The 16,280-nt window shown below is 37.2% G+C and overlaps 1 protein-coding gene across 1 annotated transcript; it reads right to left on the bottom strand.

Annotated features, from left to right (window-relative positions):
* Positions 1 to 2,288: 2,288 nt before the first annotated feature.
* LOC139936408 (uncharacterized) lies at positions 2,289 to 16,072 on the bottom strand. The gene is made up of 20 exons (XM_071931227.1): positions 15,975 to 16,072; positions 14,837 to 14,980; positions 14,166 to 14,213; positions 13,437 to 13,583; positions 13,147 to 13,218; positions 12,532 to 12,611; positions 12,030 to 12,149; positions 11,373 to 11,458; positions 11,095 to 11,125; positions 10,526 to 10,625; positions 9,952 to 10,089; positions 9,480 to 9,596; positions 8,656 to 8,760; positions 8,191 to 8,283; positions 7,875 to 7,971; positions 6,722 to 6,864; positions 6,277 to 6,438; positions 5,296 to 5,502; positions 4,673 to 4,823; positions 2,289 to 3,983 (listed from the first exon to the last, which is right to left on the bottom strand). The coding sequence occupies exons 1-20, from the start codon at positions 15,975 to 15,977 to the stop codon at positions 3,901 to 3,903; spliced, it is 2,127 nt and encodes a 708-aa protein (XP_071787328.1). The 5' UTR covers positions 15,978 to 16,072; the 3' UTR covers positions 2,289 to 3,900.
* Between the last annotated feature and the right edge of the window lie 208 nt (positions 16,073 to 16,280).

The following is a 16,280-nucleotide window of genomic DNA, read 5'->3' on the forward strand; positions in this document are numbered from 1 at the left end:
AATATTTTCAGGGAAGCTTGGACACAATTTGCAAAATGAAAAATATTTAAATCATGTCTAACATGGTTTACAAAGTGATTTCTTAGGTGTTCTGTAATGAAGGAGTTGAGATGGTACATTGTAAAGGCTTTCTTGTTAAAAAATACAAGTTGTAGAGTGGTAACCAGTTGCAAAGATGAAAAATATTTGAATGACGTCTTATGAAATGATTTATCAGATATCCCCCTTTTAGCCTGAGCCTCATTCACTAATTAATTACTTTTTTACCCCACCTCTACCCAACCTTGATATTGTCCTTTGTGTTTCCATCTTCTTGTGGTCAAGCCAGTCCCTTCCCTTCAACCCCCCTTTTGTCCCTTGCTTTTTTTAGGCAAGCTTTCTAACCCCATTCATGTATTTCCACTGCACTTCTTATGTTTCACTTAGTTACCTGTTTATGTTTGTTGTGTTGTCATTAAGCCTTCGAGAAAGACTCTGCTAGGGTCGAAACGTCAGGCCATTAACTATTTTTTGAAACAATTGAATATTCTGTAATGAATGCTTTGAGATGGTACACTGTACACATGTATACATGGAAGACATTGCATAGTGCAAATTAAATTTGTATCAAATGCAAATTTTGATTAACCATTACAAAATAGTTTGGCCTTGGATGTAACTAACCAACAAAAGTTATCAACTAAACTACAAACTTGCATCTAGTATAGGCTACCTAAGTTTTCCCCGAAAATCTAGAGCGGATATGTCCAAGCAGGAAGAATCGTTGGTTATTGGAGAAATCAATCTGAGAAGCGCTGCAGAAAGGTTTCCCAGATTGAAAATTCATAATTATCGATTTAAAAATCAGGCCCCTGCCTAAAGGTTTTTGAAAAACTAAAAACACTTCTGTCGTTGAGAGCGGGCGTCAAAGGACAATGCCGCTGACGTCATTTGTGGGAGTTTGCTTTGTTACACATCCACGCTGCAACAAAGCGGCTTTATCTACTTATGACGTTTTGAGAGTGATTACGTAACGGGGCTTTTCGCAAATCTCGCAGAAAAGCTCTGGACAAGGGCATACAAAATGATTGTTTTTTTACACAATTGAAACCTATTTATAATCAGATGACTCGGTTTCCTTATTCATCGTAAACATTTTAAGTGGAATTCAGCAAAGTTCACGACTTTGGTCTTTAACCAAAAACTTTTTAAACATACCTGTTCAGTTTCCCAAGTGGTATATTACTTGATTAGGTATAATACGTTGCATCCCCTCACATGCCTTAAAGTTATCCCCTGGCTGCTGCTTCCCAGGTTGTACCAAAAACTTGAGTGTGATCCTTAATAATAATAATAACAATAATAAGACTTGTAATGCGCTTATATACAACCTGCTGGGTGTTCCAAGGCGCAGTAAAACCAAAAACAAAAAAAGCAGACACAACAAAATTAGTCCTTGAAAACCTGTGACATAAGATAAGTTTTGAGAAGAGATTTTAATTTTGGGGTACAAAGACAAGATCAAAGATTAAGTGGTAGAGAGTTCCAGATGTGTGGCGCAGCTGCCCCATGAGTGTCGAGACTTGGGTTCAATAAGGAGAAGCATGGAACTTGATCGAAGATTCCTTGATGGAGTGTAAACTTGAAGCAGTTCAGAAATATAGTGGGGAGCTTTGCCATTTAGAGCTTTGTGGACAATGAGCATCAGCTTGAAGATGATTCGTTGAGAGATAGGGAGCCAGTGTAGTTGTTTCAGAATGGGGGTGATAGAGTAGGATTTTCTAGACAGTATCACAATGCGGGCAGCAGTATTTTGGAGCCGTTGAAGTCGGGAAATCTGGTTGTTAGCAAGACTCTAGAGAAGAGCATTGCTACTAAGCAGTTACAGATTGTTTGGCTTATGACTGGCACCCTAAACAAAGAAATTGGGTAATATACGGGCTATGATAGAGCAGCGGTATGTTTATCCTGTGATAGTTAGACTTCCATGTTAATCCTGTAGCAGTTAGACGCCCAAGTCTGTGATCGTGGCTTTTAGTCGACTTGATACCCAATACATTATTGCCTGAAATAGCGCCCTATTGTTAGATTAACCTCTGTCATTAGCCTTGCGAGTTGGTGAGGGCGTGATAGCTAATAATGTGGGGCGTTTAGGGGGCTGATGCAGATGAATAACTGCAATCTCAGACTTGAAATCAAGTCTATGTTGTAGTTGGTTCTAGTCCCACTCAAGTCAATGTTTCTTTGTTCAACCCAAACTAAATTAAGAAAGGTCTTTTGATCTACTCCACCATTAGTACTTGTATCAATAGTTGCACTTTATCTCTCATTTGGAATGACATGTCTGAACTCAAATTATAAAGAGCCATCATTTATTTTGAAAGTTTTTTATTTATTACTACCATCTAAACATACTTAACAGATACAAAATATTTTCAAAGCAAAATGCGAACAATAATTCCCAAATGGAACAAAACATACAATCTAAATACTTCCCTCACTCTTTGATAATACATTGTTGTTCTAATCCCACTAGAATAATTTTTGATGTAATGAAATAATTCGGAAAAGCATATGTAAATTCACCTTAAAGACACTGGACACTAATGGTAATTGTCAAAGACCAGTCTTCTCACTTGGTGTCCATCATATGCTCAAAATAACAAACCTGTGAAAATTTGAGCTCAATTGGTCGTCGAAGTTGCGAGATATTGACGAAAGAAAAACACCCTGGTCAAAACGAGTTGTGTGCTTTCAGATGCTTGATTTCAGGACCTCAAAATCTAGTTCTGAAGTATCAAAATAAAATATTTGAGTGGAAAATTACATCCTTCTCGAAAACTGCGCTACTTCAGAGGGAGCCGTTTCTCACAATGTTTATACATGTACTATCAACAGCTCCCCATTGCTTGTTACAAAGTAAGTTTTTTGCTAACATTTTTGGGGAGTAATTATCCATAGTGTCCAGTGCCTTTAAAACTTCCAGATTGTTCTCAAAGCACAACATAATTTGATAGGAAGACAATACAGGAAAGCAATACATACAAACGATAGAAAAGTTTAAGCAAGTAATTGGTCTTCTCACAATACAATTATTTTACAACTCTTACAAATATTTCATCTAAGTAAATATCTACACATCTATAGTACACAGAAATCATCTTTTAAATTAAATTACAAAATGAGTGATAATTGAAATGAAGAATTTTGTTTGTATAAAAATAAATGCGGACGGACACATTTTAGCATTTCAAAGTTATGGGACGGATTTTACTTACAATTCATTTTGGTACATGTATTTGTTCATTATTTGATTATAAAACTAGTTGACTCATGCTTGATCGCATCGCGTATAGTTTTGTTGGTAAACAATCATTTGAGTACATACATTGGACCTCCTATTTAATCTCTGGAATATAAACTAGCTAATTAATGTACATGTTTAAATATTTCGGTAGGAATCTGTTTCTGCTCTTCAAAGAGTGTACCAGTCTGTAGTCACTATTAAAGCATTTGTAGGGTATATATTTGGCAATTGTCAAAAACCAGTATCCTCTCTTGGTGTATCCCTACAATGCATAAAATAAAAGTCGGTGAAAATTTTGCCGTTGAAATTGCGAGAGCATAGTGGAAGAAAAACACCCTTGTTGCATAGATTTGTGTGCTTTCATATCCCTGTGAAAGGTTTCATCCCCGCGAAGCCTTTCTCAGATTCAAATTTTTTGTTGAGAAATTACCTCTTTCTCTTAAACTACAATACTTCACATTCAAAGGGTGTAATTTCTAATAATATTTTATGATATCAACACCTCTCCGGAGCTCTTCTAACCAAGTAAATTTTTACGCTCATTATTTTGTTGGAGGAATTACCAAAAGTATTCCCTTCCATAAACACATAACGACTGGATCAGTTCTATGCTTCTAGGGACGGATCACAGATGCAGCTGAACTTGGGCGACTTCTTCCACCCATCATGGAGATCTTGTCCTTGCATTCAGCATTCTCTGTGGAAAGAATCCAAAATAAATAAATATTAACTAAAGAGATTTCAAATCATACAAGTTTTTTCTCTAATTCAATAAACAGACATGACAGAGCATGGCTTTTGAAAGTACATGTACAGTGAACTGTTTGTATCGGACTGATGATACCCAAGCCTACATCCGTATGGACTGTAAAGGGGGTAACAATGTTTCAGCCCAAGGAGTAGGTGGCAACAGCCTCTGGAAAAAAATAATTGTAGCCGACACCTTGAAGTGGCCTTCAGGCCTTGTGTGTCAGGCGACTTGCAAAAACAAAAATAACCAAATAATAAAAAAATACGCTGGCTGCATATCGTCAACACTTTGCTCTTGTTGATACATTGTCATCACACATGAAGATAAATGTACAATGTGATTATCATCTTGAACCATATCCATCGTAAAAACTTGTGCATGATGAGAATCGCATCCTTAATAAACAACATGTTTTGTACCCAGATTCAAATTTGGGGCATAAAAACTAATTTATATCTTTTACATATAAAACCACATTACTTGAAATACATGTGTTTCTCAAAATGCTTTATACTATCAAAAGCTCCTGTAGGCTTCTATAACCATAGGGTTTTATTTGCACTAATTTCAAGAAAGATTACATACACCGTCCCCTTCAAATAAATACTGATAGACAAATCAGTATTGTTACGTACCATGCTTAAGAGCCTGATTTTCCTGCTCAAGCTCTGAGTTACGGCTTGAGAGGAACACAGCATCTTGTATGGCATCTTCCAACAGACTACGATAACGTTGCTCAAGGGCTGCTTTCTGCTCCTCAAACACCTCACGATAGTTGCGAAAAGTCTGAGAAAAATAGATAAATAAAGTCAGTCATTTTGTTTGAGTGATTTTTATTAAGTAATGTTTGCGATTTACCATGTGTAAATCCCTTTTGGGTTGTGTTGTATTTGTAAAGAACCGGTAGAAAACACATCAACATTTTAATCGGTATGCTCTGATCGCCACCATGCAAAGTCTAAAATCCTACATAGTGATTTTGTTTTACTTTTCCAACTATTGGAAGAAAAAAAGAACGTACCCCAAGCAACCCAAAACTATTTCACTTTGTATGCGCCGTAGCACCTTGTAAACCCTTATAAGGTGCTAAATAATAGGGTCTCAGAATTCATTACTGCAATAATCTTTCTGAAAGTTTGTATACACTCAGCGCCTTCAATACCTTGTTTGGAAGATACGTGCGCTATATAAGACTTTGATATTATTATTTTAAAGCACACTAATAAAACCAAATAATGCTACGATAAATTTAATTTACCTGGAAGTTCTGTAACTGTTGTATCTCCATTTCCTCTCTGTGTTTGATATATGCCTCACTGAGCTCCTGACCTAAGAGACCCTTTTCTTCATCTAGCGCTTGTAGCTGCATTGTTACAACACGACGTTCTTCTCTTTCCTTAACCAACTCTGTCTCAAGTTCAATGGATTCCTCTTTACTGTAAGTGTAACCCTCCGCAGCCTTCAACTGAAAAACAAAACAAAAAAACTCCTAAATGTTACCATTGAGTTCATTCGAACAGACTTGCACATGACGTGAGTCGGGTGATGAACCAAACACAGATTTGGAAAGTTTTGCGGTAACGCCATGTAATGACTATCTCTAAATCAGTTGGGGTGGTTCTGAAAAGAACTGTTTCAACTTGACATTTCGATCAGTATGCTCTGATTGTCTTCTGATGTTACTGGAAACCTTTCCATATCGTATTTCCAATCCTACAAATACAGATTCATTACCAATGGTAACTGGCATTAGTAAAACCAACTGAAAACAAATGCAATCCAATACTACATGTACTGCCCGTATGAAATTACAGTTTAACATACCTAGCTACATTGAGCTATCATTGGACATAAAATCTATTACATTGATGAGGATTGAAAATGACCTTTCAAATTGTATGATGACATTGTCCAGTGGTTAGAACATAGGCATGTTGTATGGGTTCAAATCCCCAAACTAACTCCTGATTTCACAATGACTATAATAAGTAATGTTGTCTTATTACTGAGTCACAATTTTTTGACTTGTGCGATTCATAATCATAAATGTTTTAAAACTAATAATTGTATGAGAGAGATTGGCTGTGGCCAGCTTGGTTTATTTCCCCTTGTGGGTGTTTGCAGAGTTCCCTTGACGGGAAAATCATCTAAACAAACAAACAAACAAAACATGTTTTGATGAACACTGAATGTTGTTACATTATTCTTTGATTGTTTGTACAATTGGTCGATACTATACCTGTATTTCTGCTTTCTGATGGTCCAACTCCATCCGCATCCTATCTAGTTCCTCCTCCAACATGTGTACATTCTCTACTTCTTTTCGTTTCCTCTCCTCTGCCTTGGCCAAACGCCACAGCTCAGAGTTAGTCTGGAGATCAGAGTGTTGACATCTCATATCCTGTCATGATCAATAGAGTAATATTATTAGAGCATTGCAACTATAATGGCAGGCATAATATATACATCACAGACTAGTTCAGACCATTCAACTCTGAATTTCTAACATTGAAAAAACCCTTGGTCACTAGTTCAGCTCGAGTAACGTCAACTAAATGTAGGACATAACTTTATTTTTTCATTTATACAATTTGGTTGTAAGCAGTTCGCAGCAGCTAGTTCTACTTTCTCAAATTCAAAATATCTCAACAGTCTCTGTAAGGAATTTTTGTTGATGTACATACCTCTTTCTCTCTCTTCTGTCGATCGAGCATCTCCTTCAGCTCTCGCTTAACTTCATTCCGATTCTCACTTTCTTTCTTCACTTGTTCTTTCAGTTCATGAATTGCCGTCACGCGAGACTTGGTTTCTGCCTCAGTGGCTTTTCCTAAAAAGGGGATTATTTAAAAGATGAATATTCAAATATATTAAAATAAATGTAATTTAATTTGAGTGAGCATTGAACAATACTTGTCATCATGTTCCATCATCTCTGTGTAAAGCTTTAAAGATTACAGTTAAGGAGTTTACACTAAGTTGGGAAGGTAGTGCATTCAACGGGGCTCCTAGTGGATGACACCCATGCCTACATCCTTACGGACTGTGAAGAGGGTAACCCTGTTTCAGCCCCAGGAGTAGGTGGCTCCTAGTGGATGATACCCATGCCTACATCCTTACAGACTGTGAAGGGGGTAACCCTGTTTCAGCCCCAGGAGTAGGTGGCTCCTAGTGGATGATACCCATGCCTACATCCTTACAGACTGTGAAGGGGGTAACCCTGTTTCAGCCCAAGGAGTAGGTGGCTCCTAGTGGATGATACCCATGCCTACATCCTTACAGACTGTGAAGGGGGTAACCCTGTTTCAGCCCCAGGAGTAGGTGGCTCCTAGTGGATGATACCCATGCCTACATCCTTACGGACTGTGAAGGGGGTAACCCTGTTTCAGCCCCAGGAGTAGGTGGCTCCTAGTGGATGATACCCATGCCTACATCCTTACAGACTGTGAAGGGGGTAACCCTGTTTCAGCCCCAGGAGTAGGTGGCTCCTAGTGGATGATACCCATGCCTACATCCTTACAGACTGTGAAGGGGGTAACCCTGTTTCAGCCCCAGGAGTAGGTGGCTCCTAGTGGATGATACCCATGCCTACATCCTTACAGACTGTGAAGAGGGTAACCCTGTTTCAGCCCCAGGAGTAGGTGGCAACATGCTCCTGGTGGCAGTTGATTTGGGTCGACAGCCTAAAATAGTTATGTACATTTTTATAGCCCTCACCTTGAAGTGGCCATTCAGCCTTGTGATGTTAGGGGAATTCACATGCAAACTATTTGTACAAAAAACAAATAAGGCTTGACTTGTTTACATTGACAAGTTTGTTCTATTTTAATGAGAGTTTACCACTTTCAGCCATCTTAGTATATTCCATGATTTTGAGTTGTAGTTCATCCTTGAGGTTGTCCACAAGTTTCCGTCTCTCTTTGTACTCTTGTTGGAGCTAAACAAGAAAAACAACAAATCCAATTACATATGAGAAAACCTTTCAGTTTGATAAGTTAGGATTCTGCACTCAACTCAAGAAAACAAACCAACATTTTGTCTGTATCAATCTTGTGTTGACACAATGCTACATTTTAATTTTCCTTCTGAACGACGTTCGCATTCGATTACTACAAATAAATAATACTGTGTCTATACATCGGACAGTCATAAATACCTGATCTTTTTCTTTCTGCATTGCCAGGAATTTCTCTTGCACCTCTTTGTTTCCCTTCTTCAGGCTGTCTGCCATGACCCACTGCAAAATACCCTGTGAAAAGAAAAAAAAGTTCAATTCAAAACTTTCGTTTACAAATTTATAAAATACAACTACAATTCAATTGGTTTCCCTAACCCTTTAAAAATGACTACACAATTTTATCATCTTCTACCAAGCGAACCTCTGATTTCTCAATGACTAGAAAAAGTTCTTTTGTCTAGTTACTGAATCACAATTTCTTGATTTGTGTAATTCATAATCATAAACGTTAAACCAATGTTTGTCTGAGAGACTAGATTGGCTGTTGCCAGCTAGTCGTTTAAATCCCTTGTGGGAGTTTGCCGAGTTGCCTTGACGGGAAGTTCATCTAAACAAAGAAACAAACAAACAGACAGACAAACAAACAAACAAACATTCCCAAACCTTTTTAGCAAAGTTGAGTTTCCTGTCCTCTTCATGCTGAGCTGACATCCTCTCCTTCTCATCCCATGTCTGACTCTTAGCAATCTGAAGATCTTTGATCAATTCCTTCAAAGATAAATCAATTAAACAAAATGTCAACAATACACACCTATAAATTTACCCTCCCCCAAATTTGCCTAAATAAAAAGAATTGACCTAAAAAACTCCCACGACCAGATCTTGTGACTATCCCACATCCTAAATCTAAAACATGCAAGAATTATCAGTTTGATTCCATATTGACCAATCCGTTATGTTCCAACGTAATCTTAAGTTCATACCTTCTTCAAAATTGATTTTCTTGTTTTTCCTTGTAATCTCCTTTTTATTTTTGTTCTTACTAAACCAATGGAGTGATGTGTCTTTGTTGTCTTAGGTCTTTGTTGGTCATGTGCTTTTTGCTTGGTCTTTTCTGTCTGTATTAACTCTGGGTGCATTCGATTAGCTTCCCTAGCTCGACCCTGCAGTGCTCACTCGGGTGAGTCCCCGACAAGAGCTAATCGAACGATCACACTCGCCCTCTCGTGGTAACGTCATGCACCTCGGTCACCCCCAAGTGACCCACTCCATAAGCAGGGCACTGGGGTCTGACCTAGGTGCGCCTCTCCAATGACGTCAAAGCTATTCGAACGTACCGAGGGCAGACCGGGGTCGACCCAGGAAAGCTAAACAAACACACCCCCAATTGTGATTGTTTTTGTAATGGGCATTCCCACACACAAGCTGTGCATGCTCCAACAATCTTTAATGAGTAGTTTCATATCGCTCATTGTGTCTGACTTTACCTGCATGCGTATTACATCATCTTTGCTCGAAGCTTCAGTCAAATTACTGTCGGCTAACTTTTCTCTGAGACGTGAAATCTCCTCACGAAGCTCATTCATTAAACGCTCACTATCATCCTAGGAAAAATGAAAGAAACATTTGTGAAATGTTTTTGTTTGTATGTCATCAATAATGTCTTTGTATTAACTCCCGTAGCTCTCTGTATCTGCTATATAATAGCAGTATTTATTGCAGCTTGTTTTATTGATGTATGTTGTTGCTGAAGTTTGTTGTTGAATTAACGGAGCTGCATAACTCCACATCAAGAGGAAAAAAAAAACAATAATCAAATGTTTAGCATGTATTCCACGGGTAGAAGATAGGTAAATTAGATACAACTGAAACTCAAGGGGTAGGGTAAAACATTTCCCCTTTACTAGTCCAGCTACAGGGCTTAAGCTCAACTTTTTTGTTGTCACAGTAAGTTCTTACAATATTCTTCTTGACCGTGTTTGAGATATTCTTGCAGAACTGTGCATACTGAAATGTAGTGAGTGTTTCTGTGTAGTTAGAATCAGCTGGTGATGCCAAGCCAAACATCAGCGTAAAGGAATTCCCACCAATTGCATCCTGGTAAAAAAAAAAGACAGGAATTTAGTTAATATTTTTCAAAGAAAGATTTTTTACTACAAAGAATACAGAGACAAGAGACGCATTATTGAACTTACTTCAGAGTACATCAATACAAAATGACTTGGGTGCTTTGGGCATTTGTGAAACATGGCACAAGGAGAATTTGTCCCGTGTGTTGTGCAATGCACATAAAAGAACCCAGTGCACTTAGAGCTAAGAGAAGGGGTTTTCCCCCGGTGTTCCTGGCAGAGGCTGCTGAATGCGCCATAGCACCTTGTAAACCCAAAGGTGCTACATAATCGGGACTCAGAAGCTCTTTAACTTCAATAACTTAAATGAATACAAAAAGTAATACTAAGCGCCTTGAGTGCCTTGTTGGTAGATATATAAGACTTTGGTAATAAGACGACATTGTCTATGTACTTAAACTCACTTGAAGAAGTCTAGTGATTCTTGATTCTCTGTATGGTACATGACCTCCTTTCTTCTTGGGGTCACCCAGTGCTGAGATCACAGTAGTCAGGGCCATCAGACTGCAGGAAAAGAACAGACATGTAATAACAATAACAATAACAATAACAATATTCAGTTTTTATATTACACTTTGTACACCAAAGCGCTTCCAACATTGTTACCCTGATCACTGGGCCATGGCATTCCTTAAAGACACTGGACACAATTGGTAATTGTCAAAGACAAGTCTTCTCAATTGGTCATCGAAGTTGCGAGATAATTATGAAAGAAAAAACGCCTTTGTCACACAAAGTTATGTGCTTTCAGATGCTTGACTTTGAGACCTCGAAATCTAATTCTGAGGTCTCAAAATCAAATTTGTGGAAAATGTAAGCAACAGCAAAAACACCAAAGAAGCTAAAGACATTCTTCAAGAATTTCACTCAAACTTTTTTACAGAAAATGTGTTGATTTCAAATGGATTTTGTTGCTATATAACAAATATTAAAAATTTGAACTAAAGATTGTTGAATTCATGGATCAACCCACCTTTTGTCTTTATTGTGTACACCCTCGGAACCTGAAAGAAATTATTACCAAACAAAATGTCAAAACACACTTGGAAATAGTTAAATGTTTTTAGAACTGCTTAACAGACAAAGAGAAGCTAAGGACAACAGCATTTCGCTTACCAGAATAAGGATACCAGCCAAACTATTATGTTATATATGTACAATTTGTGACTGGTATCCTGCTCATTTCTGCTTAGCATACAATTGTTAAGCAAAGGTTGTGGATTACTGTTGACATTGGAACCGATGTCTTACCTGCAACATCTACAATCGCTATCTTGCCTCTGATGCAACGATTACCATCCTTCTGTTGTACAGTTATGGTGAAAATAGAGTGTGCCCTAAAGAAGAAAAAATCAGAAATCAGGTTTACTTCATAAACCAAGAAATGAATTTGATAATACAAATAAAAAATTTTAGCACCATGTATGATTTGCAGTTTAAAATACAAAGTATTCTTTGCAACTGCTTGATTTTTTTACACCTACATTATATGTACAAAAAAAAAATGTGAATTTTGTTATAACTAAAAGGTGGTCACATTTTTAAGATAGGCCAATCTCCGAAAACCAATAACAATTATGTCCACGCTTTGCAGATTCAGCTTTGCATATTCGAATTTTGGGGGATGAAAACATTTTCCACAACCACATTTCTTCAAGTGAAATGCAAAATGCTTTATACTCAAAATGCTATACACTGGATGCTGTTGTTCTTCTAACCAAGTAAGTTCTTATTTATTAAGAGTTTTTAAATTTTAAGAGTGATTACCATAGATTTTATTGCCAAGAGCTTCCCAACATAAATCTCTGAAAAGGCATTGTTTGTTTACAACTGTGAACAAGAAAATTAAAGTCTACACATGTACCACAAGTCACACGCGTATACCTTCCCTTTAATACTAACACTTACCTTTCTCTGTGTGCTTTGACGTCAGATGATCCCATCTTTCTGGCTCTTGTTCCTTGATCGTAATACTTAGCAATATCATCACCATTCCTGCAGACAAGCTCAGATAGTCCATCAACAAATCTGCATAGAGAAGATTATTTGACTTAAAGTACATAAATTTATTGATTTATCCATATTTATATCATGGGGTCTATTTCACAAAAATAGTCCTAACTTCTAGAATAGTCCTCGCAGTTAGTACAAACTTAAGGCTAGTCTAAAGCCTAGTTCATACTTGCTGCAAATGCAAAGCCAATTTTGATGTCACATGGCTGTATTCACAGCGAGTGTTTGGCAGGAGTTGAACACATTTCAACTGTTGCAAAATATTTGTTGCATTCACAGGAAGTATGAGCCGGGCTTAACTCGTCATAACTTGTCTTAGCTCTTTGTGAAATCCACTCTTGATTCCTCCTGGTAATTTTTTTTTTACAAGCTTTAAAATTCCTTGCTTTTTACTTACACTCCAACTTGTGGATGTTGCCTGATTGTCATAGGGCTACTGTGTGGGTTGAGTAGATCTATAAAGATCTCATCCATAATCTATAAGAAAAACAATTAAAAACAACATCCATTCAAATATCTGTGGTCACCGTGGTCCAGTGTTTTAGACTGCAGGACTTGCAACCACAAGGTTGTGGGTTCAAATCTGGCAAAGCCTGTCTGTTGCTGTGCTGGACAGACTTAGAGTTATTTATTCTTTGATTAGTAAACATGTGGTCAATAAATGTAGATATTAAACACCAAGGTCCGGAGGTTAGGCTGCATGACTTGCAATCACAAGATTTTGGGTTCCAATCTGGCAAAGCTAAGCATTGATTTCACAATGACTAGAATAAGTACTGCCGTCTAGATACTAAATCACAATTTCTTGATTTGTGCTATTCATAATCATAGACATGAAACCAATGTTTGTGAGCGAGATTGGCTGTTGCCAGCTTGGTGTTTATATCCCCTTGTGGGAGTTTGCCAAGTTCTCTTGACAAGAAGATCATCTAAAAAAAAAGCTTGAAAAAAAACATATGAATGATGCAAAATCTATTTAAATAATACCTTGACTAGAGAAATATTTACCTACCTCAACAAATGAAATTGTAACAAAGGATGTACTGCTAGCTTCATTAATGTGCTTGAAGAGACTGCGATTCAACTGCAATAAATACGTCAAACAATGTTTAAATGTTTAAAAGTGAACCGTTTCTCAAAATGCCATTTAACTATCAAAATCTACTGTAGGTTTTTAACCAAAGGTTTTTATTGCCATTAGTTTAACGATTTTTAAAATAGTTTTTATCACCAAACGCACACGTTCCCTTTAAGTGTCATTTGTCAGTAAATGATTAATAATAATGAACAGTAAAGTTATACCATAGAGACAACGCCAGGGTCCTCAGTAGTTCCTGACATGAGGTGGGTTTTGCCGCTTCCAGTTTGTCCAAATGCCATCAGAGTCACATTATAGCCTTCTAGTGCTTTCTTCAACAGCGGTTCAACCTGCTCCTTGTAGATCTGACTCTGAGAAACAAACACAAAGAAAACTTCAAGCATTATTAACTGACACCTTGCAAATCATGGCAAGTACACATTCACAATGCCACTATGCCTGATTAAATATTATCAAATGTTGTTTCTTTTTATAAAAAAAACCCATTCTGCTAAACAAAAAACTGGGGTCGATTTCACAAAGATAGTCCTAACTTAAGGACTAGTCCTAGGACTCCTTTGGAGTTATTAACAACTTAAGGCTAGTTCTTACTTGATGTAGGCTAGTCTAAACTCAAAACTCCAGGGTCTGATAGATTCACAAGAATCCCATTGTTCAAATTTTATACAAAAACAAAAGTGAAGTAAATTCTCATATACTTATATTTTCATTACGATGAAAGGAAATTGTCAACTCTGGAAATTCATCTTTGAGTGGGCAAGGCAATTATCCATTGGCAAAGGGCACTTCCATTGGAAAGTTCTATTGGAAACTTTGAAAGAGGCACCAAGGCCAAAACCAAGGCAAGAAGGCGATGGTCTCATTGTAATTCAGGCCTGCTTTGCGTTGCAATTTGTGTGGAGAATAAACCATGCTTTTCTTCATTAACTTACAGCTCGCACATCCCAGAAATAACTTGCATCAAAGGTGAAAACACTCTCCTGTAAAAATGTAGAAATTATAAGATATTAATTATCAGAATTCAAAGTTAGCATCGCACCAGTTCATCACCAGTTCATATGGGATATATTTGTAATTCCCATCTTTACGGTCCAGTTATCCACCCTTTCATACTGACCATCCTGTCCTCACTGTACTTTACTCTTATTGGTTCTTAGCCAACCCACTGTTTCTAAATAACTTTGATTGGCTACAAGTTTCCCGCCTTTTCCTAGATACGTTTCCTAATCCTTTGCTCCTCTTTTTTCTATAAATTTATGTACTTTTTATGTCTCTGACCAAGGTCCAGTTAGGATCAAGGCCACTTATGAGGAGAGTGCTAAAAGGTAATGGGATAAGGAAAAAAGAAAAGAACAAAATGACATTGCATTTCAATTCTGGGACAGTTAGGAGGCAGGAAATTAGGATAGAGGTTGTAAAATCCAAAGTAAGGCAGTCAAATTTAGGAATGCCAAAATATAAAGAGAAAAAAGTAGGTGCTGAAACTTTTTTAAATAAAAATAACACATTTATGGGAATATCATTTGCTCAACCCTAAACAGACAATATAAAATGAAAAAATTCAGACAGATTTGGAAAAAAAAAGCTTTTTGACAATACTAACCTTTCCAGCCCCTCCCTGTTGAGGGTTCTGCAGTGTAGTCTTGTCTCCAGTCATTTTCACTATTCTTGTTGCTCCTTTTCCCTGTTCTGGCTCTGTAAAGGGACGGCATCGTGCCACCACCTTAATTCCAATCTTCTCAGAAGACTACAGTTGAATCAATAAAATAAGAAAAAAATAAAAATAAATTAAAAAGCGTAAACGTTGATTTCAGATTTTCTTGAGCTCCCTTCTAAGTAAACCTAAGGCAAACACAATAAAAATGTTGGTAAAATGTAACATCATTCCAAAATAACCAGCTATTTCAGTATACAATGTCAGTAAATCAAAGTAGGTTTTTTTTCAAAGTAGTTTTTTTTTGTCATGCAAAGTTCAAAGTATTTAACTTTTTGCCAAACTTATAAATAAAAGTTTTGATATTTTTGCCCCACCATCCTCCTGATGGTCATACTGAAGGGGGGGGGGGGAGATTATCACCTAAAGACACACTTGAGAGGATTTGCGATGATTATAGCCCTCCACCCTCTTCTCCAACTGTCAGGAGGATGGAGGATTATGAATATGATCATCACAACTAACTTGATTCCTTGATTGAAACTTTGAAAGCACTCGCACAAAAAGTACTTTCCAAATACTATAACCTTTCTTTAAACCTTGGCAGGTTTGATTTGTGTGGGCTAGTTCCTCCTTCATTTTAAATCGAAGTTTCTTAACAGACTGACAGACATTAATTTTTTGACCCCCCCCCCCCAGACACCTTCCCCCCCTCCCCCATTCCCCAACGCATTGACCGAGTTTCCCCTATGGTTTATCCATGGAAATTGGTATTTTCTTTGATCTAGCCCTTGCCCAAATTATCTACAGCCACACCAGCTACATGTATGTGCTTTATGAGTTAATATTCATCATCATAAATATCATGCAATACAGATAAGGCCAAATGGAATCAGCCAAACACAGCAGCAGTGTACTGGCAGTGACGACGATGCGCGTGTGATGCGATGCGATGCGATTGCGAGTCAACAATAACCGAGTCAAAACATTGACTGGCTTCTCACATTTTCCACTTTAAATTGATACAAATTCAGGTCTGAAGAAATATATGCGAGAGTTAAGAACAATCGCTTCAATTTCATCTTACCATTTTGACTGATCTTTATTTTGAAGGGATATAAGCGAGTTTTTTGTGTGAAAAAAAGTTCGCGATGCACTGAAGTGTCAGGTAGTTTACTAGAGCCTGGCAACTTGTGACGTAATTGACCCAATTAAATATGTCTCGAACAAAGTGTTGTAAATAATTTTGGAAGTTATTCATTAAACTATTTTGTTTTTAAACTTATGATTAACAAAAATGTTTGAATAAAATACACGTATTATTTTCTTTCATAATATTTTGTACATAATGTTCAAATACATTTAAATATAATTTTACTAAAAACAAGCGCGT

Source organism: Asterias amurensis, chromosome 4 (genome assembly GCF_032118995.1).
Source record: "Asterias amurensis chromosome 4, ASM3211899v1".
Lineage (NCBI taxonomy): Eukaryota > Metazoa > Echinodermata > Asteroidea > Forcipulatida > Asteriidae > Asterias > Asterias amurensis.